Source organism: Zootoca vivipara, chromosome 6 (genome assembly GCF_965207765.1).
Source record: "Zootoca vivipara chromosome 6, rZooViv2.hap1.1, whole genome shotgun sequence".
In the NCBI taxonomy this organism is placed as follows: Eukaryota; Metazoa; Chordata; class Lepidosauria; order Squamata; family Lacertidae; genus Zootoca; species Zootoca vivipara.
The window spans coordinates 61,230,791-61,251,828 of record NC_142589.1 but is presented as its reverse complement, the minus strand read 5'-3'; the positions used below and the strand labels follow the sequence as shown (position 1 = coordinate 61,251,828).

Below are 21,038 nucleotides of genomic sequence, written 5' to 3'. Positions count from 1 at the left end.
TTACCCAACTCTTCCTTATGCATGCAGGTCTGTGTCTTTGGGTGTGTGTCTACCACGTTACGTTACTCCTTGCATTTTTGCAATGGTGCACTTAGGTAATTTTAGACTAGCCTTCTCCAACCTGGTGCCCTCCAGATGTTTTTGGACTACAACTCCCATCAGCCTCAAGCAACAAGGACTAATGGGAGTTGTGGTCCAAAACACCTGGAGTGCACCAGGCTGGAGTCTGTTTTAGACTCTGACTTCAATACCCATTTCTCTCCCCCACTCCTGCTGCCCTTAAGATGTGTTTGGCGTCCCTCCCGCTCATTCTGCCCCAAAGTCCTGCTCTGATGGCACCACTGCGCCTTTGAGCTTGTGGAGAAGAGCCAGCTAAGATGGGTGAATGCTTTTTTAAAAATCTGACAAATTACCTATGTGTTGGCCTCATATAATATCTTGCTTTTTTATTTCAACCAGTCCATATCTCAGAACAGGAGAGAAAGTTTCCTTCCTGTTTCCATGGAATTATGTTTGGAACGCTGTTGGTGGCTTGGCAGGGTGAGTCAGGCACAAACCTGACTCACCCTGGAGATTAATGCCTTGTCAGACTAAGCAGGTCAAGACACATTGAATTTCTCAAGCCCTGTCTGCTTCTCTGCTGTAGAAAGGAAAGGCTGAGTAGACTTGGCTCAGATGGCATTTACAAGCACTGGTCAGCAATTCAGGTTAGGAATAGAGCAACAGGTTTGCCACTTACGGTAGGTGTGCCTCCTTTTTTTTCTTTCTGGGCAGAGATCCCAGGCCTTCAGCAGTTGCATGGTAGGAATAAAACAGGTGTATTTCCTGCTAGGGCAAAAAGGCAGCTATCCTATCATAGAATCATAGAGTTGGAAGAGACCACAAGGGCCATCCAGTCCAACCCCCTGCCAAGCAGGAAACACCATCAAAGCATTCCTGACAGATGGCTGTCAAGCCTCCGCTTAAAGACCTCCAAAGAAGGAGACTCCACCACACTCCTTGGCAGCAAGTTCCACTGCGAACAGCGCTTACTGTCAGGAAGTTCTTCCTAATGTTTAGGTGGAATCTTCTTTCTTGTAGCTTGAATCCATTGCTCCGTGTCCGCTTCTCTGGAGCAGCAGAAAACAACCTTTCATCCTCTTCTATATGACATCCTTTTATATATTTGAACATGGCTATCATATCACCCCTTAACCTTCTCTTCTCCAGGCTAAACATACCCAGCTCCCTAAGCCGTTCCTCATAAGGCATTGTTTCCAGGCCTTTGACCATTTGGGTTGCCCTCCTCTGGACACGTTCCAGCTTGTCAGTATCCTTCTTGAACTGTGGTGCCCAGAACTGGACACAGTATTCCAGGTGAGGTCTGACCAGAGTGGAATACAGTGGTACTATTACCGGTACTTCCCTTGATCTAGATGCTATAGATCTAGATGCTATAGATGCTATAGCATCTAGATCCTATTGATGCAGCCCAGAATTGCATTGGCTTTTTTAAGCTGCTGCATCACACTGTTGACTTCTTTTGACATGCACTGCTCTCAAGCCAGGTGTCACCCATCCTGTATTTGTGCCTTTCAATTTTTTTTTGCCCAAGTGTAGTACTTTACATTTCTCCCTGTTAAAAATTCATCTTGTTTGCTTTGGCCCAGTTGTCTAATCTGTTAAGGTCAGTTTGAAGTGTGATCCTGTCCTCTGGGGTATTAGCCACCCCTCCCAATTTGGTGTCATCTGCAAACTTGCTCAGGATGCCCTCAAGCCCATCATCCAAGTCATTGATAAAGATGTTGAATTACATAATGAGAGGGGAGGGAAGAAGAGGGGGGGACAGGTGGTTCATCCCTGCCCTTCTAAATGTGCACAGTTTTTATTAAAACTTCACATGGGACCTGAAGGACACCAGAGAGGAACATTGCCTGCATACTACCACCCTACTCTGGCCAAAAGAGGGAACTACATGCAAAAACAAAAATGAGTCTCATGGCAATACAGTGGTACCTCGGGTTAAGAACTTAATTCGTTCCGGAGGTCCGTTCTTTGCCTGAAGCTGTTTTTAACCTGAGACACCACTTTAGCTAATAGGGCCTCCTGTTGCTGCCGCGCCGCTGGAACACAATTTCTGTTCTCATCCTGAAGCAAAGTTCTTAACCCGAGGTACAATTTCTGGGTTAGTGGAGTCTGTAACCTGAAGCGTATGTAACCCGAGGTACCACTGTATAGAAAGCTTAATATCAAATACTAAATATATATTTTTATCAAAGATAATAACTAATCTAAACACAAACACAAACCAAAAGGAGGAAAACAAAGGAAAAAGAAAAAATAACTTCTGATTCTTCATCTGCCAGCTACATATAGAAAATTATTCAATACATCCAAGGTAACACCTAACAATTCCACTTGCTACATACCAATATTTTCTTTAATCCTCAAACCTAGGTATCATAAATTCAATTTCTTTTTCACGTAAAAAGTCTATAAGGGGTTTCCAATCTTTAGTAAATATTGACAATGATTTTTCTCTGATTAAACACATTAATTTTGCCATCTTAGCTAAGTCCAGTAATTTTATCAACCATTCCTCCATGATAGGTAATGATGAATCTTTCCATCTTTGTGCATATTAAAGTCTCACCACTGTGATCATGTATTGAAATAATGATCCATAATTTTTTTTTCTAATTATATATCCATTATTTCTAGCAGGAAAAGTCAATGTATGTATTTGTAGTCAATATTTCTTGGCTTTTCAACAAGTCCACCAAGCATGATAAAATGTCCCTTCACATTTTTCACACTTCCAACAAACATTTGGAACACCTTTAGACATTTTAAATAATTTCACTGGAGTTAGATACCAGTGAGAAATCATTTTATTTTTTAAAAAATCTTTAAATCAACTCAGTGCAAATTTTAGCCCTGAGTTTCATGGCAGCTTAAAAGACAAATTAATTTATCACTGCATAAGCTTTTGTAGACTACAGTTACTTCAATAGATACATGAAGGGTTATCTATACATAGTTGTGGAGTAGAGAGAATATTATATAGTGGGATTCCTTTTTTAAAAAAAGTTATATTTGTTAATTGACTAACCAATATCAGGATGTCTATGTTATCAACACCTTTTTTGGGTGAATGGCCACTGTTAATAATGGAATTAGCATAATCTGTACTTTTCTGCATTTCATTTTCTTCTGACCTGACTGTTTACAATTCTCTAACCTGCAACTCAGGATAACACTTCATGCATCTAATGAAGTGCCGCCAGATTTTCTGGGGCCAATACATAGCATATGGATCAGGCCCTCTGCTGTACTTGCAGAAGAAGACATAATTTTGCATAAAAGTTGTATACCCTTTGTCATATGCCAACTTATGCCTTCTCTGGGGGTAGAGGACCCAAAAGTAAATCACATCACAAACAAAAAGACAGAGACAGACAGACAGACAGACAGACAGACAGACAGACAGACAGACAGACAGACAGACAGACAGTGAATAGCTGAAGCTTTCCCCATCACTGGACTTCCACACTAGAAAACCTTACCTGTTTTCTGCCTGCCACACAGCACTGCTCTCCCCCAATGCCAACCCTAAACCATGCAAAGAACTCAGATTAAGAGCAAAAGCAAAACAAAAACAAAAAAATTGGGCACCTTAAATTTTTTTTAACAAATGAATACCTGTGATTAAGGCGATGAGACACTAGAATTTTTTTTAAAAAAAACCCCACAAAGGAAAGCAAGCACCTCCCCACCCTTCATGCTTGATTTATTGCTGCATTCCACTCTTGCCACTTTAAAGCAAAAGACAAACACAAACCAGTTTGCCAACCTTAGTAAACAGCAGCTAAACTACTCAAGTGTGTGCAGTTTCGCATTTTAAAACCACTTTTCTCATCACTGGTCCCTTTTCAAAATTGTTTGGTCAGGTGAGATTTATGCTGCAGGACTGGATCTATATGAGGTCAGAATTCCCCAAATGCCAGGTTGCTACCCTGTTTCCCCGAAAATAAGACGTAGCCATAAAATAAGACGTAGCAGGATTTTTAAGCATTCAAGGAATATAAGCCGTACCCCATAAAAAACTCATAGTGATAGGCGCAGCAGCAATGCCGGCCGCGGCAGGAGGAGGAGAAAAAAATAAGACATCTCCTGAAAATAAGCCATAGTGTGTTTTTTGTAGGAAAAATAAATATAAGACGGTGTCTTATTTTCGGAGAAACAAGAAACATTTATGTGGGATATAATGAAGGTGTTCCTGGTCCAGTTGATCTTAGAAATAACACAACCAAAATGATTAACAAAGCAGGGGGGTGCTGTATTCTAGGTGAAGCATTTGAACTGATACCACTCCTTAAAATATTTGACCCATAGTTGTCCTAGTTGGATTTCATGCTTTGAAACTAACGCGGTTAGCAGCAGCTGCTCCCACCGCTAGGTATGGAAGAAATTGCCAAGTTTTCGTTGCACCTTGCAAGTCATTGCATCTTTATTTGTGTAAGTTCTTATAATGACCAGCTTGAAGGAACGGGTGAGGGGGGTGGGCAAGTGGTGGCTGGTTTCTCAGTCAGGCCAGTGCAGTAGTAAGTCCTGCTGCTCCAGGGGTGGCGAACCTTCTTGAATCTGAGGGCCGCATTTCCTTCTGCACACTCTTCTGGGGGCCGCATGCCAGTAGTAGGCGGGGCCCTGAGGTTAAAGTAAGCAGGGCAACAAATGCAACGTTTATTTTTGCATACTGTCCAATTTTTGGAGACCCAAAACCAGGACTTGTGTGTTCCGGGATGTGCGCCCGGGTGAGTCACATGACCCATGCCGTGCTTTCTTTGGGGCAAGAGTGCAGTGCAACAGCGCGCAAAAGTGTGACACCCAAAATTAGCCACTGCGATCTCACAAAAACAACACAACAGGAAGCCCCAGTTTTTTGCACACCCCTGTATATTCTCCAACTAGACAAGCAAGAGGTATTCTCAGAATTCAAGGACACCTTCCAACCAGGCAAAATCATGTGCTGTATGTAATAGAGGTTACCGCACACACACTTCCGCTGCTCTTTCTGCTTGTGTGGTGGCACCTCTGTAAAACCACTTCTTGCTGTTTGTAGCAGAGTTTCCTCCCGGAGGCAGAGGACAAGAACAGGAGTCATACTCAAATTCTTCAGTCAATAGCTTCTTTATTGCTTGACTGGTTGCACAAGCGTTTCTGTTACTATTATATACAAGCTATTTACAGTCCTCCTTTATCACTCCAGCATGGTATAATCTCAGTGTGTGTGTTTTCCTCGTGCGGAAATTGCAGCCTGCAACTTCCTCCCATTATTTGCACCTCCAGCTGACACCCATCAAGCCTAGAGTGCCACTCCTACACACGAAAGAAAATTCTGGAACCCTCTTTAAAGCTTCCAGGAACTTTTATCTGTTTCTTAAGGAATGTTTTCCTAACAGTATGAATCAAAGCCAGTGAGGGGCATGACCTGGGGAGAGTTCCTGGGGTCAGACAGAGAAGCCCGGAGGACCATATCTGCCCATCTCTGCTCCTCTGTTTCTCCCTCTGGTGCAACCGGGTGGAATGGCTGATACTAGATGTCGGTGGAGAGAAGGAAAGAGACAAACGGCAGCAAAAGGTGTGACTCCCACTGTCCCACCTCTCCCTTTTATCTGGTCCCACATTGATTCTGGTTGTGCAGCTACTGCTTCTTTTGGCAGTGGTTTATGTTTCCAACATTTCAATTGCTTAATTTTTTTTAATGGCATGCACCTCTTTTTATGGCTTACGTCGCTCCGGATACTTTGTTAGAAAAGTGACTCATAAATAGGTTACATAAAATAAGAGTGCATGTGTAATACACACACACCCCGGTGAAGGGCAGGGTGTGTGTGAGTGCAGGTTGACTTGCAGAGTCCTCTCCCATGGCCTGTGGTGGAGAGGAGGGCTGCTGGTGGGAGGGCACTCAGCCGCAGCAAAATCTTCAGCAGCAGGAGGTAAGCTTCTGTTGGCAACACTGCCATTGGCAGTAGGCAATAGAGAGCTCTGAAATGGGGGCTCTTTGAAGTGGAATGCAGGATGCTGATGGTTCGGCATCTCTCTGCTGGATCCAAAGCCCCACAGATCCCTTGAGAGGCCTGATCATCAGGCCCCTCAGCTGTGTGAACTTAGACCTCAGTTGGGGGGGGGGACTGCCTGCGCACCTCCTTCCACTCTGGCCAGGATGAGTCCCAAGGTGTGGTGTGTGGCAATCAGTCTGCTGCTTTGTTGCTCTCCATCCAGGATTGCTCTGTAATTATTATTTTTTTAAAACGGCATTTGTGATTTGAGAAATTGTGCCATGCCATTATGGTTCAGATCTGTCCCCAAATCCATATCGTCGCCTGTACAATCGTATTTCAATCAAATGCTAGCACGTGCTACTGTGCTTGTGTATAACTAATAGGCCCTGGCTGTGGTTCAGTCAGTGCCTTTGATCATAAACTACTAGTTGTCTTTCAAGCCATTCAGAAGATTCCCATAGCCCCTGGATTGGTTCCAACTCACCGTTTTGCAATCGCTGGGCTGGATGACCTTTTAAACAGACCATCCCAGACCAAGTATGTGATGATTCTGCGTTCTCTGGAGAATGAGTGTAGATAATTGGGGCCCAGGTAAAGGAGCACAGGTTTGTCGAAATAGTTATTTAAAAAGTAGGAAGTTTTCAAGGGGGAGGAGTATAATAGAATAGAAGCATGAAGGGATTTTTACATTGGCTCAGAGTGGGGAAACTTTGCCACCCCAAGGGCCACATTCCTTTCTGAGGGCCACATGCCAGTGTAGGGTGGGGACAGGGCCAAAGGTGGGTGAGACAACAAATGTAAATTTTATCTTTGTACAGTAGGCTGGTCTCTACACACACACAGGATTGTGGAGACTTGTGGCCTGGGGAGAGGGTGGATGGCTTCAGGAGATCCCCAAGGACTAGAGAGAGAGATGGGGGGGTTGAATTTGGCTACTGGGTCTGTGTTTCCCCACCCCTGCTGCAAAGAATTTAATGAGTCTCTTGTCTCCCCTTGGCCTGACCATTTCTTTTGTCCTTTCTGTGCCCTGTCTCTAGCTTTTCTGAGTCAAGAGGACTCTCTGTGGCACCTGACAGCAAAGAACCTCAGCCTACAGGACCATTTGACATTGGAAGAGGCCTCCTTTGCACTCAGTACAGAATGGAGGAGGTCGCTGGTGGGTCTCGTTCCACTCAGAGCAGGTCAGGGGGATCCACTGCAACTGCCTCGCTCAGAAGGAAGACAGCATCTTCTGATCTACTGAAGGAAGAGACCAAACCTTCCTTTGGCAAAGTCTCGGCTGTGACAAAGATGCTGGAGAGAGGAAGTACCAGAACCAGAGGCAACAGCCCCTCCAGAGTGTCCGTGTTGCTCGAGGCCTGGGAGAAAGGGCTTGTAGGCACGAGCACCATTGGCCCATCTTCCTCAACAGGCATCAGGGACTCCCGTTCCCCCGTGCCCACCAGGCGCAGCTTTTCATCCAAAGATGCTCCCCACCCACTTCTATCAGAAAATACCAGGAGTTCTATTTCTCCCACCAATGCCAGGCAGCCCATTTCTCCAGCAGGTAGCAGGCGACCCATTTTTCCAGCTGATACCAGGCGGCCCCTTTCCCCAGCAGATAACCAGCGGCCCCTTTTTCTAGCAGAGACCAGGAGGTCCCGATCTCCAGCTGATACAAAGGAGTCACCCTCTCTGGCAGAGACCAGGAACTCCTTCTCTTCAGCAGAGACCAGGCGGTCCCGATCTCCAGCACATACCAGGAGGTCTTCCTCACCAGCAGAGACCAGGAACTCCTTCTCCTCACCAGAGACCAGGCGGTCCCAATCTCCAGCTGATATAAAGGAGTCATCCTCTCTGGCAGATACCAGACACTCCTTCTTCCCATCAGAGACCCGGCGGTCCCAATCTCCAGCACATACCAGGAGGTCTTCTTCACCAGCAGAGACCAGGAACTCCTTCTCCTCACCAGAGGCCAGGAGGTCCCGATCTCCAGCTGATACAAAGGAGTCACCCTCTCTGACAGACACCAGGAACTCCTTCTCTTCAGCAGAGACCAGGCGGTCCCGATCTCCAGCACATACCAGGAGGTTTTCTTCACCAGCAGAGACCAGGAACTCCTTCTCCTCACCAGAAACCTGGCGATCCCATTCTCCAGCAGATATAAAGCAGTCTCCAACAGATACCAGGAACTCCTTATCCTCACCAGAGAGCAGGCGGTCCCATTCTCCAGCACATACCAGGCAGTCTCCTTCACCAGCAGAGACTAGACGGTCCCATTCTCCAGTAGAGATAAGGCGGACTCCATCTCCAGCAGATACCAGACACTCTTTCTTCCCATCAGAGACCAGGCGGTCCCGTTCTCCAGCACATACCAGGCGGTCTCCTTCACCGGCAGATGCCTTGTTGTCCTTCTCAGAGAACAGGCAGTCCCATTCTCCAGCAGATTTAAGGCGGTCTCCTTCTCTCGCAGATACCAGGCTTTCTTTCTCCCCATCACAGACCAGGCGGTCCCATTCTCCAGCAGATGTAAGATTTTCTTCACCAGCAGAGACCAGGCGTTCCCTTTCGCCTGCAAACAGCAGGACATCTTGCCTCATGACAGATACCCAGGGCTCAGCAAGTTCCCAGCCTTTGCCTCCTCCAGTAGAGAGCCGCTACTCATCTGCTGCAGCAGATGACGACCATCGCTCCTCTTCCACAGCAGATATACAGTGTTCATCTTCTTTACCAGTTGACAGATACTCATATTCTGTGGCAGATATTAGACGTTTATATTCCTCAGCCAATACCGAGAGTCCGTCTTCCCCAGCAAACACCAGGCACCCAGTTTCTTCAGCAGAAACAAAGCACCCAACTTCTCTGGCAGATGCCAGACACCCATCTTCCTCAGCAGACAGCAAGCAGACATTGTGTTCAGCAGAAAACAAGCTCCCAGCCTCCCCAGTAGACGGCAAACACACATCTTCCCCGTCAGACGCCAAGTGCCTATCTTCCTCAGCAGAACCCAAGCACCCATTTTCTTCTGCAGAAAGCAAGCGCTCCTCTTCCCCAGCAGGTTCTAGAAGTTTCTCTCCCACATCAGATGGGAAGTGCTCCTGTTCTCCCAGCCCACAGAGAGATTTTACAGCTCACGGTCCTGTGTTTGCTCAGGTATACACCCCAGCTCCAAAGCCAAAGAGCCTGTCAGGAACAGAGACACAAGATGCTAATAGCACCATAGTAGCTGGATCCCAGGCAGGAAACCACTGCGGTAGTGCTACTAACACCCCCCTGGCAACTAGATTTCAGAGAGAGAACCTCATCTCAAGCACAGATAGCTCTCAGGAGGAACTTCTCCCTGTTATTCCTATCAGCACTGGGGCAATGGAATCCCAGAGGGAAAGCCATGTGCCAAATGGTTCTAGCTCCAGTATAATCACCAGATCCCTGACAGAAAGTGCCCAGCCCAGTGCCATAATACTTAGATCCCAAACAGAAAACTACCAGTTGCAAGTTGCCAACACTACTTCATTGAGTGGATCCTTGGGGGAAAGTTACACGCCTGGCTCCACAAGCACTAAACCTCCCAGTGGGCCCTGTGTGCTAAGTCCCTTGCCGCGTGTTGTAAGCTCCAGCACTGTAGCCAAATCTCAAACCCAGTGGTATGGCCCCAATGGCAACAGCATGGTTGTCTTTAGGTCTGAACGACAAGTCATCGTACCCCAAGCTGGAACCACCACTGTCTACAGAGCAGGGCAAGAAATTATCATGTCCAGCTCTGGGACAGGGAGTGCAAGCAAAGCCCAGCAAGGAAAGTCCCTTGTGCCAAGCTCTATCAGCTCCCTGCCGCCAAAAGAAAACTTGCAGTCCCAGAGTGACCTCCCTGATGACAAGTCCCCACAGGGGAGCCCTGCATCCCTTCCAGATGATGTTTGCAACTGCCCCATAGCAGGATCCGAGCAAGAAAGCTGCATGACTCAATCCAGAAGTGCCGGTGTGAGTGACGCCCAAAGGCAAAGGTGTATGCTTCTGCCAAACCCTGCATTCACATCAAATAGAGATGCTACCACACTCAGGGAGGGAGTTGCTCCTTTGAGCACGTCCGAGAGGGACTGCAGCCCGCACACCAAGCCTGCATTCCAGAGGCACAGCAACTTGTTTACATCAAGCAGGTCTGAAAGGGAACAAAGCATGCCTGATCCAGGTGGGCCTGTAACAAATGGGTCAGAGCAGGAGAAAAACCTATCGAGAACAAAGAAAGCCAACACATCTGCATCCCAAGGACTTTGTTGCTCATCAGATGCTGCAGAAGAAACCAGCATGCTTAGAACCTCTGCTGAATCCCAGGAATCTGTGACAAGGGAACAAAAATCCACCGTCTGGAATGAGCTAAGGGAAGAAGAAGGTTACCCCAGAAAAGATTCCCCTGTATTTGCACTGGAACCAGCCATTCCCCTTACCGAAACAAACTCCTCCCATGAACCTCCAAGCCAGGAAGCAGAACACAGCAGCAGGACAGCAGAAGAGGAACCTGAAGAAGCTGTGGACATGGAGCTTTTTGTGGACACCCTCCGTAATATGGAGCCCCCTGAACTCCACAAGCCCCTGAAGCTCCTCCCAAGGCCTCCACGTCCTTCCACGTTTGCAAAGCACACATCCCTTCCACCTATCGACGAGGACCATGTCGCTCCCAAGTCAAAGCTTCCTCTCCCAGCAGCAATAGGTGAGCTGTTCGCTCTTACTGAGGAGAGGAACTCGGAGGGAGAAAAAGAAACTGAGGAGGAAGAAGATGAGATGGAGGAAATAGAGAACCCATATCTTACAGAGGATGAAAAGTCGTGGGAGAAGAGCCAGGTCAGAGAGTCGTACCCTTGGGAAAACAAGACGTTCAAGACCGAGGAGGAGATTGGCTCTTTCCTGGGGAAGTTGCAGGAAGGGGCTGCAGACGCCAAGGCCAAAGCCATCGCTCCTAAAGCTTTCGCCAACCAGAGCAACTTAATCAGAGCAAACATTCTCAAAGGGCTTACTCTTTTGTCTGGCTTCTCAGACAAGAAACCTGTGGAAGATAAGCCTTATTCTCGCTTGGACAACAGTCTCCTCTATAGCAGGTTCATCTCCCCAGAGAAATCTCAACAAAAAGTCCTGGAAAAATGGAAAGAAGGGAGAGATTTGCCCACACTCCTGGCTCCAGCTTCCCAAAAAGTCAACAGGGAATGCCAGACATCTCCAAATGAGCTTCTGCTGAAGGCACCTGAAAATCTGAGCTCTGAGTCATCACCATCTGCGCTGCAAGCTGAGCCTGCCTTTGGGGTGCCAGGTGCAGACAATAGCTCCCAGCAGGTTACTCTTTTGTCCATAGAAATAGACTCTCTTCCCCAGTCGAAAGCTCAGGTAAGTCAGTCTACACTGTGCAGTGAAGGGTTCCTTCCATCCTCCTTTCGCTGGCAACAGCTGCAATAATGTCACAAAAGAGATTTTGTTGTTTTAGGGCGTTCAGGAAATGTGGGCTGTTTGGAGCCCGCATGGGTGTGTAACAAAAGCGGGGTGCTGTAGCACAATTCATGCCAATGGGTTCTGTTCCTAGAATCTCCACCTTCGACCTGAAGTAGAACTGGCGGTACAACATCCAGTTGATGCTGAGAGGGTTGACAAAACCGGCATTCATAAGGATAATGATTACAGGGCCGAAACCACCAAGGTCTTGACTCAACTGTACAGTTTTTAGTCAAGTCACCAGGTGTTTGCACCTGGATGAAGGGCACAAGAGCTTAAGCTTCATTATGTTGTTGTTGATCTTCTGTAATGGCTGCTACAGAGTCGGTGATGCTCATTAAAGAAATTGAAGGGAAGCAGAGGGGTCCATTTAGGACAGGGATGAAGGCTGTGTAGCTGCCACATCACAATGTTCAAGCTTTTGAGACCTGGGATCCACCTTTAATTATAACTTGCAATGTGGAGCCCATTATCACATAGGTCCAATCTTTCCCCACCTCTCTCTCTCTCTTTCCTCTGTCTTTCTCTTTTCCTCCTTTTTTCATAATTAATGAAATAAAATGCTTATTTTAGTAATCATTTTAAAAATGTTTGTTTAAACACTTAATAAATCAAAACAAAATATGCTTATTTTACAACAAAGAGAAAGAGACTGCTGATAATCACATTATTACTATTCCAAAATTGTTTAAACCATTCCCAGTCTTGCTCAAACTTTGGTTGCTTCCATATAGGGATGGGTAAATCTGTCGATTTCAGTTTCTCTTTTTTCCTAACTTCAGTTCTGTGCATTTACACATTGGTTTGCCAATTTAAAGAAAAGTTCTCATGAAAATTCATAAGCATTTTAGTGCAAATTTCTCCTAATGCACAGGTTTGTAAATATTTTTGCACAATATGTACATTTTTCAAAGCAATGTCCCCTAATATAATGCATTTTTATATGTTTCTTTCAGTAATATAATGATTTTATATGTTTCTTTCACTAATATAATGCATTTTTCTATGCTGTTGCCACTCAATATATGCATTTTTATGCACACTTTCACCCAGTATATGCATTTTTGTACACATTACTTGGCTGCAGAATTGCATATGATTTGCTAATGGGAAGCTTGGGCAATGTTCTCTCAAGCAATTGTTATCCCACACTTTCCGCAGCATTTAACCGTTGCTTTCTTTGTCTCAAAAAGTCCAGTTTGTAGGGGATTTGAAAAATCGCTAGTTCATGTGGAAATGTGGAGAACTGAATTTAAGACTGGAAAAATGAGGAACTGAAATTGGCACATTCGCCCATCCCTAGTCTAACCCAAATCAACAAATCCCACTAGTCCCATGCCCCCCTCCAAATCAGCTCTGCAGGGTCAGGCAAACTCCCTGAACAGCACACAGGGGGAAGAGAAGGAAGGTCACTCTGTTTGGCAAACATAAATGCTTATGGTGACCAAACAATCACCTTGTGTTGTTGTTTAGTCATTTAGTCGTGTCCGACTCTTCATGACCCCATGGACCAGAGCACGCCAGGCACTCCTGTCTTCCACTGCCTCCCACAGTTTTGTCAGACTCATGTTTGTAGCTTCGAGAACACTGTCCAACAATCTCATCCTCTGTTGTCCCCTTCTCCTTCTGCCCTCCATCTTTCCCAACATCAGGGTCTTTTCCAGGGAGTCTTCTCTTCTCATGAGGTGGCCAACAGGGCCGCCCTACGGCCAGGCTGGGTGGCGCCGGCCCGCAAGGGGGGCGCCGGCCGCTCTGTCACGCAGCAGAGCCCTTGGCAGCAGCACTGCGCGCTAAGCCCGCCCTCCTGCCCGCCATGCAGCAGCGCTCTGGAAAACAGGGCGCCGGGGGGCGCCGGAGGGATCCGTCGCACCACGGCGCCGGGCGCCAGAGGTGCTTAAGACGGCCCTGGTGGCCAAAGTATTAGAGCCTCAGCTTCAGGATCTGTCCTTCCAATCACCTTAGTATGATGCTGAATTCCCCCCAGAGGGGCTTTTTATGTGTATATGTTTGTGTGTTTTCCACAAACAAGCAATATCTAACTTACGTTAAATAAATAAATAAACAAACAAATTTCATATGAGATAGGCAAGGATTATTATCTCCATGTTGCCGATGAAGTGGGTAGGAGCTTTCTTTCCCTTCCAATGCAAATACGTAGTGATTTCAGAGCAGGAGAGGAACTGGGGTAACTAGATGTTTCTGAAATGTAACCTTTTTGCCCTGTTTCCTCATGTAATTTTCCATTCATGTTTAAAATTGCAGCAAGAGGAAAAGAAGCTTCCGACAAAGATTAATGTGCGACCTGGAAAGGTACGGAGGGCGAAAAGGGGGGGGGATGTTGTTGCCAAATGTCTGGCAAGGGGCTGATATGCTTGCAGGGAGAAAGTTAAGGGCTGGGTATTATTGCATTGATGGTAATCTCAATTTCTGCTTTTCTCACTAGATCATTCTGTACTCTGAGGCAGGCTTTGGGGGTCAGAAGAGAGAAATATGGGGTGATATCTCTGATGCCACCTCTTGGGAGCTCTCCCACACCATCTCCATCCGAGTGATCCGTGGAGGGTAAGTAAGCCTCTGGGTGATTTGCTTTGGGTTGTGTTGCAGGGAAGGGCTGTGTGTGCTGTGCATATAGAGAAGGGATGGGGAGCCTGTGTGGCCCAACAGATGTCGCTGGACCCAACTCCCATCATCCCCAGATTTTAGGGCCAATGGTCAGGGGGATGATGGGATTTGTAGTCCAACAATGTCTGGAGGACCCCAGGTCCCCATCCCTACTGTACAGGCAGAAAACACAATGCCACATAGAAGTGAAATCAGAAGCAGATTAAGACATTTCTCCTAATGCTTAGTTGCTTAGTCAAAATATGCTCTCCATCCATTGGTCCTATTCTTGCCCTCTGAATCTTAAATGGTCAAGGGACATAATTTCCAGGCAGGGTTCATTTATTATTTTATCTATAAAAATGTAAAAGGGGCCTGCGCGTGTGCGCTGACCTTTCGCCAAAACCGATTGACTGATTACGTTCAAATTAGTCAAAACTGCAAACAAAAATGTTTATATTCAGAGAAATTTGCACTTAAATGTTCAATTACTTTCCATGAGGATTGTAAAAATAAATAAATTGGAAACTGCGGTGGAAATGTGAAAAAACTGAAATTAAGATTGGAAAAATGAGAGACTGAGAAAACTGAAATGGACAGATCCATCCCTACTCACAACTCTACTTGGAACTAACCCAATGTCATGTACTCTCCAGCTGGGTAATGTACGAAAAGCCACGGTTCCATGGGCGGAAGTGTGTGCTGGCAGAAGGGGATGTGGAGATCACCAACCCTTGGAGAATGTTCCACAAAGAAGGGGCAGCAACTGAGAATGCTTCGTTCCATATCGGCTCACTCAAGAGAGTTGTGCGGGTAAGCAGGACTTGTTTCCATTTGTGAGTAACGTCTTTCTGCTTCTTGCGGAAGCCAGTTGTTTGGAAATGCAGGTCTCATACCAGCCTTCCTCAACCTTGGGTTCCCAGGTTTTGTTGGACTACAACTCCCATCATACTTGGCCATTGTTCATGTTGTGTGGGAATATCATGTGGGGAAGGCTGCTCTATACATTGTGATGGATGGAAGGGAAGGAGGGAGGAAAACACAAGAATGGGGCAAGGAGCAAGATTGCAGTATGCCTATAAACTGTGGACAGAGGCAGATTTTGGGGAGCGCAATCAGGTCAGTTGCACTGGGGACATCCATCTTGCACAGTCTGCAGTCATACAGATAGTGACCATTCAGACCAATGGAGGCTGAGAGCTGGAACAGAAAGTACTATCCTAATTCCCTCCCTCCCTGGGCTTTCACTGTAGGCTTGCCATACGTCAGGAAAATTCCTGACATGTCAGGGAAAAGCTGGATGTATGGCAACGCGATGGGGAAAAATATTTTGGGGTTAGGTTTCCCCCCAAAAAGCTCAACTTTTTCCTGTAAAAATAGCTCAACAACTTTGCGGGTGTCAGGAATTTTACTTTTTGAAATATGGCAACCCTCTTTCATTGAATGTATGCAAAGGGCTTATTTGAGTTGTTCGAGACCACATTTGGATGTAACACTAAACCATGGGTTAGCATTCCATGAATGGGCTACTCTCCCCAGAGCTTGCATTCTCCTCTCCCTCCCACATTACCGAAAGGAGACGCCTAGAAGCTTTTTCTTCCAGTTTTAGCTGTTGTGACCCGTTGGGGTGGTTGAGAAGGCAGTGGCCTCCTCCAAGTGGTGGCAGCAATGCATTCATCAGGATAGGAATGGGGCAAGGGGACACCAGTGAGGTCGGGGGCTGCTGCATCGAGTGGCATTGATTGCCTTGGTCTTTACTTGTGTACTCTTGGGCACTGGACTTCAGCCATTATGTTTGCAGCCCTAATGCCAGCCCTGGCCTTTGGAACTCTTCCAAGTAAGATCTCTCTGTCCCCAGGCAGTGTAGGAATTGGACTTTGCGGTACATTTCTGGATGCTGGAAATCAGTTTGGCGAGAAAACAAAGAGTTCTGTAGTTGTTCCCCCACTTTCACAAGCCAATCCTCTCTGTTTCAGGATTACAGAATTCCTGAGATCAGTTTGTTTTCTGAAGAGAATGGAGAAGGCAGAAAACAGAAGTTCACAGATTCCGCAGAGGACACACGAATTCACAACCAGCCATTGCAGGCAGCTTCTATAATTGTGCATTCTGGCTTGTAAGTGACAGCTTTTCAATGCTTTGGGCGTTCATGATGTGAGAGGTGATCTAGAACTAGGGATGGGGGAGAAAATCAGTTTGGTTTGGATTTTAATGTGAACTTACCTAATTCGCAACCAAATGCAGAAATGGGTACGTTAGTGGAAAGTGTGCACAAACATGCGTATATTAGTGAAAATTACACACTAAATGCATTATATTATGGGAAAGAGTTGTGTGTGCATATGTATGTGTTTCCTCATTTTTCAACACAGCACAGATATTTGATGGTCCAGAAAGGTAGGTAGAGCAATAATCTGATTTTTTTTTTGCACAGGATCACAGCCTGGAGGATTATTGTGCAAAGGCTAAATTTTGATCAGGACACACTTTGGCCTGGCTTGCAAGTTATGCAAACTATGGTTTGTTTGTTTGTTTGTACAAGCATACTCCAGCCAGCCAACTATGGTTTGTTTGTGGCCATCAAACCAGAAACTATGGTTTAAGATTGGCTTATGAATTTCAGTTTGTGTTATTCTTGGTTTCTCATCACATTGAACCCACAATTCTAGTTTAATCCTAGTTTGTTTCAGCACCACACATCAGATACTCATCTGGCAACAGATGTGCAAGTCAACAGTCACTTAGAAAATCTAAACCAATATTAGATTAAGCAAGCCATGGTTACTTTGTGCATCTGCAAACCACAGCTAAAGCAAACCATTACTTTGTGATACATGTGAACATTGCTATATATTTATTGAGAAGTGGAACTTCTCCTGCAAAGCAGTTTGGGTCATATGTTTCTCTCATATTAAAATCCTCTTCCTAAACTTGGTGGGGGGGGTGTTGCCCATGTTTGGGGTACAAGTTGGCTGTACGCAGCAATGATTAGCTAGGGCTTGTGGCAATGCATCTCTGAATACCAGTCCCTGGGAAACAATGGCGGATGAGTGTTGTGGTGCAGGCTTCCCAGAAGCATCTGGCTGGGCACTGAGAATGGAATGTTGGACTAGATGAACCTTTGGTCTGAACCAACAGGGCTCATTTTATCATGAACCTGCCTCCCTAGGATCAGTTTTTAATCTCTTTAAAAATAGATGGTATGTATTTTATTATTTATTTTTTAAGGCCCCGAAACAGATGTTGAATTGGAGACATTTTCAAGTGGCTTTTGGGGGTGGAGGTCCAAGAGAGGGGCTGTTTGCTGATCAACTGCATTTGTCGAAAGCATTGAAAAACTGTTGGGGGGGGAGCTAAACTTGTTCAGCAGGAGAAAAAAACAGCACTAAGTCCTCTTTTTAAAGTACATCTGTACACACCCTGAGTTGATTTCAGCTCAGCCCAACCTGAAAAGCACCTCTGGCATAGGTCCATTTAATTGTTTTTTTTTATAAACATATTTGGTATGTGCAAATCCACCTATGACTCAGTGGTAGTTATAGGTTCATGGCTTCATTTGTATAACTTTCCAGCTAGCAAGTGTGTGTTCAGCCTTTCTTTTGCACGCATATTTGTAGCAATTTGTAAATCCACACTTGACCTAATGGGAGGGATGTGAAATAGCTTGCAACACTGAGCTTGGGGGCAGATTTGATAGATGTATTTTAGTCAAGCGACAAGTGGGACCTGCCATCCTAGTGCTAGAGGTCTGAGTTTGGGGGCAGGCTCTCAGCTTGGAACCTGAACATTTTATTTATTAAATTCAAATTACTTAACACGATTCATATACCGCTTAAGCATCAAAGCCTCCAAGCAGTTTGCATAAAATATACATGAAAATTACAGATAGAATATAAATTAAAATCAGATGCCAGAAAGAAGTTAGGTTAAAAACAATCCTAATAAAAAAATCCGCATCATGAAGCATTTATATTATCTCTTTATGTCATAAAATGCGTATACTGTACCACAAAGCGGTTTACAAAAAAAAAGATACAACAATAAAATTATCACTAAGAAAAATGAACAATGATTTAAGACTTTCAAAAAATAAAAATAACAGATTAAAATACGCACCAACTTTCTAAACATCTGAGTAGGCTTGTCTAAACAAAAATGGTTTTTAGCATTATGAAATAAAACTACATTTTGCATATAATATATATTAAAATTAGGGATAAAACCAGATATTTAAAACAAGTTAGGCTTTATAAAACAAAATAAAATCAACGGTTTTAATATAAACATTATAAAATAAAATTATGTATTAAAAAACAATTCAAATTTACATGGTTCCCTTAAACAAAAAGGTTTTAGCAGGTGCTGAAAACAATACAGTGAAGGCATCTGCCTAATATCACTGCAAAGGAAGTTCCAAATTATTGGTGCTGACACACTGAAGTGTCAGTTCAGAACAAACATTATGTGGTTTTGCTGATATTGCTATTTAACTGGGTGGGGCTTGAGAAGAGGGAAGTGGGAAGTGGGAAGTGTGTCCTTCCTTTCAGCTCTTCTGGAGCTTCCCTGTATACAGGGAGGGCAGCTTTTTAAACCCCCACCTCTAATCCCCACCCCCACGATGTGTACTGTTAACTGTTAGGGGCTTGAGAAGGTCAGTTCCCTCCTATTCTCCACCTCATCCTGGAATATGAAAAATGTCTCAGGAGCACAAAAGTCCCTGCCTTCAGCTACTGGAGGCAGAGCTAGGGGCTTAATATTGGTCTGAGTACAGTATTGAGTGGACTAGACTCTTCAGACCAGGATGATACACAAGACCCAAGACGAAACTCCCGCTGTTTATATCTCACCTGGCCAATTCTGAAGCCTCATTCTGGCTGAATCATGGCACACTATAAACTATGGTTTACCATGCACAAGCAAAATTGCGTCTGTTTTCGCTCCTTCCAGCTCCCTCCTCCTGACGCTGGGAGGAGATGAACCATGTTCCCTGACTTAGCATTATGTTGAAACCTGGGATTGTGGTCTGCTCCCTCGCAGCGAACTACATTCTGTAGCCAAGGCTTATTCTTCGCTCGTTGAATATGGCTTGTTGGAGCAAAAGCATGATCCCTGGTTGGGACGTGATGCTAAGCTAGGGATTCTGGTGTGTTTCCTCCCAGCATATGCTTTATGGTTTACCATGATGTACGAACATGACTGCTGTCTTCCATTCACAAGTTATGCGTTCCTCTCTCCAGGCTGCCGCTAGGATGTTCTTTTCAGTTCATTGGGCACATGACACTACAAAGTTTTAGCAGTTGTTCATGGTCCTCTCTATGCTCCACAGGTGGCTTGTTTACTCAAAACCCTTCTTTGACGACGATCCTTATGTCTTAGAACCCGGTGGGTATCCCAGTTTGCGAGCCTGGGGAGCCAAGGACCCCTCAATCTGCTCCATGCATCCAATTAAGATGGTAAGTGTTGTTTGGCTGCATCTTCCTCCTGTTTTCAACCTTAGCAGGGCATAAACTGGGATCATTATAAGTGATGGACAGCTTATAAATCTAAATCATAAATATATGTTGGGACATGAGTGTCCAAGCTATCCATTTGCTTGTGGTTTCCTGTTTACACTTTAGAAGGCAGGCTTGAACTGCATGGAGACAGCAAATATTTTTTTTTGAAAGAAATACATTTTATATTTGAAAAGCCCCGCTATGTCAGATCTAACACACATCTAGTCCACCATCCTGTTCTCGCGATGGCAGAGTGGTCCATGAAAGGGAAGACAGAGTGTACTCACAGAATTCTCACTCTGGCTTATTCTTGTTTTAGGGCTGTCCTGTTGTGGAAAAGCCTGGCGAGCCCAAGGTAAGAGGGGGAAATAATTGCTGCTGAATTTGATCCTAGAGCAAATATACTTCCCAGCAGGAAAGGGGGCAAGAGGACTCAGCATCAGCAAATCTTTGAGTGGAATAAGCTAAAGTCTTTATTAATTTATATCCACTGTATTGAGTGGAAAGAGTCATTAGGCAGTTAATGTAGCTAGGGAAAGAAAGCTTAAGTGCTCTTCCTGAGTTGTGAGTTCAGTTTCTCTTTTCTTGTTTCACCTTTCCTCCTTCCTTCTGCCATTACCTGTAATGCCTGATGAAACTGAGTAAAATATGCTGTTTAAAGTTTGCAGACATTGCCTGTCGTCCTTGACAAAAACACACTCTACAACAGGCATTTCATGTTTTGGAGCTCAGAAAACTAAAATGTTACACGTAGAATAAAATGCAGAAAATATGCCAATGCATAGCTTTTGCAGAAACATGTGCAACTGGCATTCTTTACTTTGGGCTGTTGGGGGTGGTGCTTATAGATTTTAAAGGAATAAATAGCAAGTGACTACAGCCCACAGTAAAATGAAGATGAATAGAGTGGCATACAAAAGGAAGGGGGAGAGAAAGCAGTGCTTATGGACTTAGGAACTCTTCCATACTGGAGCTTTTTCCAAACATGAGCTGAACAAGAACTAGGAATTTGCTCTGTTATAAAAAGAAATCCCAGACATTTAAGGAGTCCAGATTGTAAGCTTTCCTCAAAAGTGAGTTGCTCCAGGCCCTCATTATTTTGGTTGCTCTTTTCTTTAAAAGCAAAAAACGTTCAAATGTTTGTGAAAAACACCAGAAGGAGGAGGTACCCACCATTTTACTCTCATTGTTCTCCATGTTTCATTCTCTCTTAATCCCTCTTCCTCTGCAGGCTCTAATCTATGAGAGGCCACATTTTTTGGGTCATAGCTGGGAAGTAAGCAGAGACATTTACAACCTGAAGAAGCCAGAAAACAACCAGGACTCCAAGATGTCTACTGCAGGCTCTCTGAAAATCCTGGGAGGCTGGTGAGCATTTGGAAGAATGAATAAGTGTTGTAGGGCAAAGGAGCCATCCAGGCAGCAATAATTGTCAGCTGACTCC

General features: G+C 45.0%; 1 protein-coding gene across 2 annotated transcripts in view; it reads left to right on the top strand.

Moving 5' to 3' along the window:
- The window catches only part of CRYBG2 (crystallin beta-gamma domain containing 2), a 62,119-nt gene that overhangs the window by 28,129 nt on the left and 12,952 nt on the right, over window positions 1–21,038 (top strand). For both annotated transcript variants that reach the window (XM_035116928.3, XM_088672344.1), the window contains 8 exons: window positions 7,082–11,396; window positions 13,761–13,808; window positions 13,942–14,060; window positions 14,756–14,912; window positions 16,076–16,215; window positions 19,426–19,552; window positions 19,914–19,949; window positions 20,826–20,962. In XM_035116928.3, coding sequence (XP_034972819.3) covers window positions 7,082–11,396; window positions 13,761–13,808; window positions 13,942–14,060; window positions 14,756–14,912; window positions 16,076–16,215; window positions 19,426–19,552; window positions 19,914–19,949; window positions 20,826–20,962 — 5,079 coding nt within the window. The remainder of the gene's footprint in view (window positions 1–7,081; window positions 11,397–13,760; window positions 13,809–13,941; window positions 14,061–14,755; window positions 14,913–16,075; window positions 16,216–19,425; window positions 19,553–19,913; window positions 19,950–20,825; window positions 20,963–21,038) is intronic.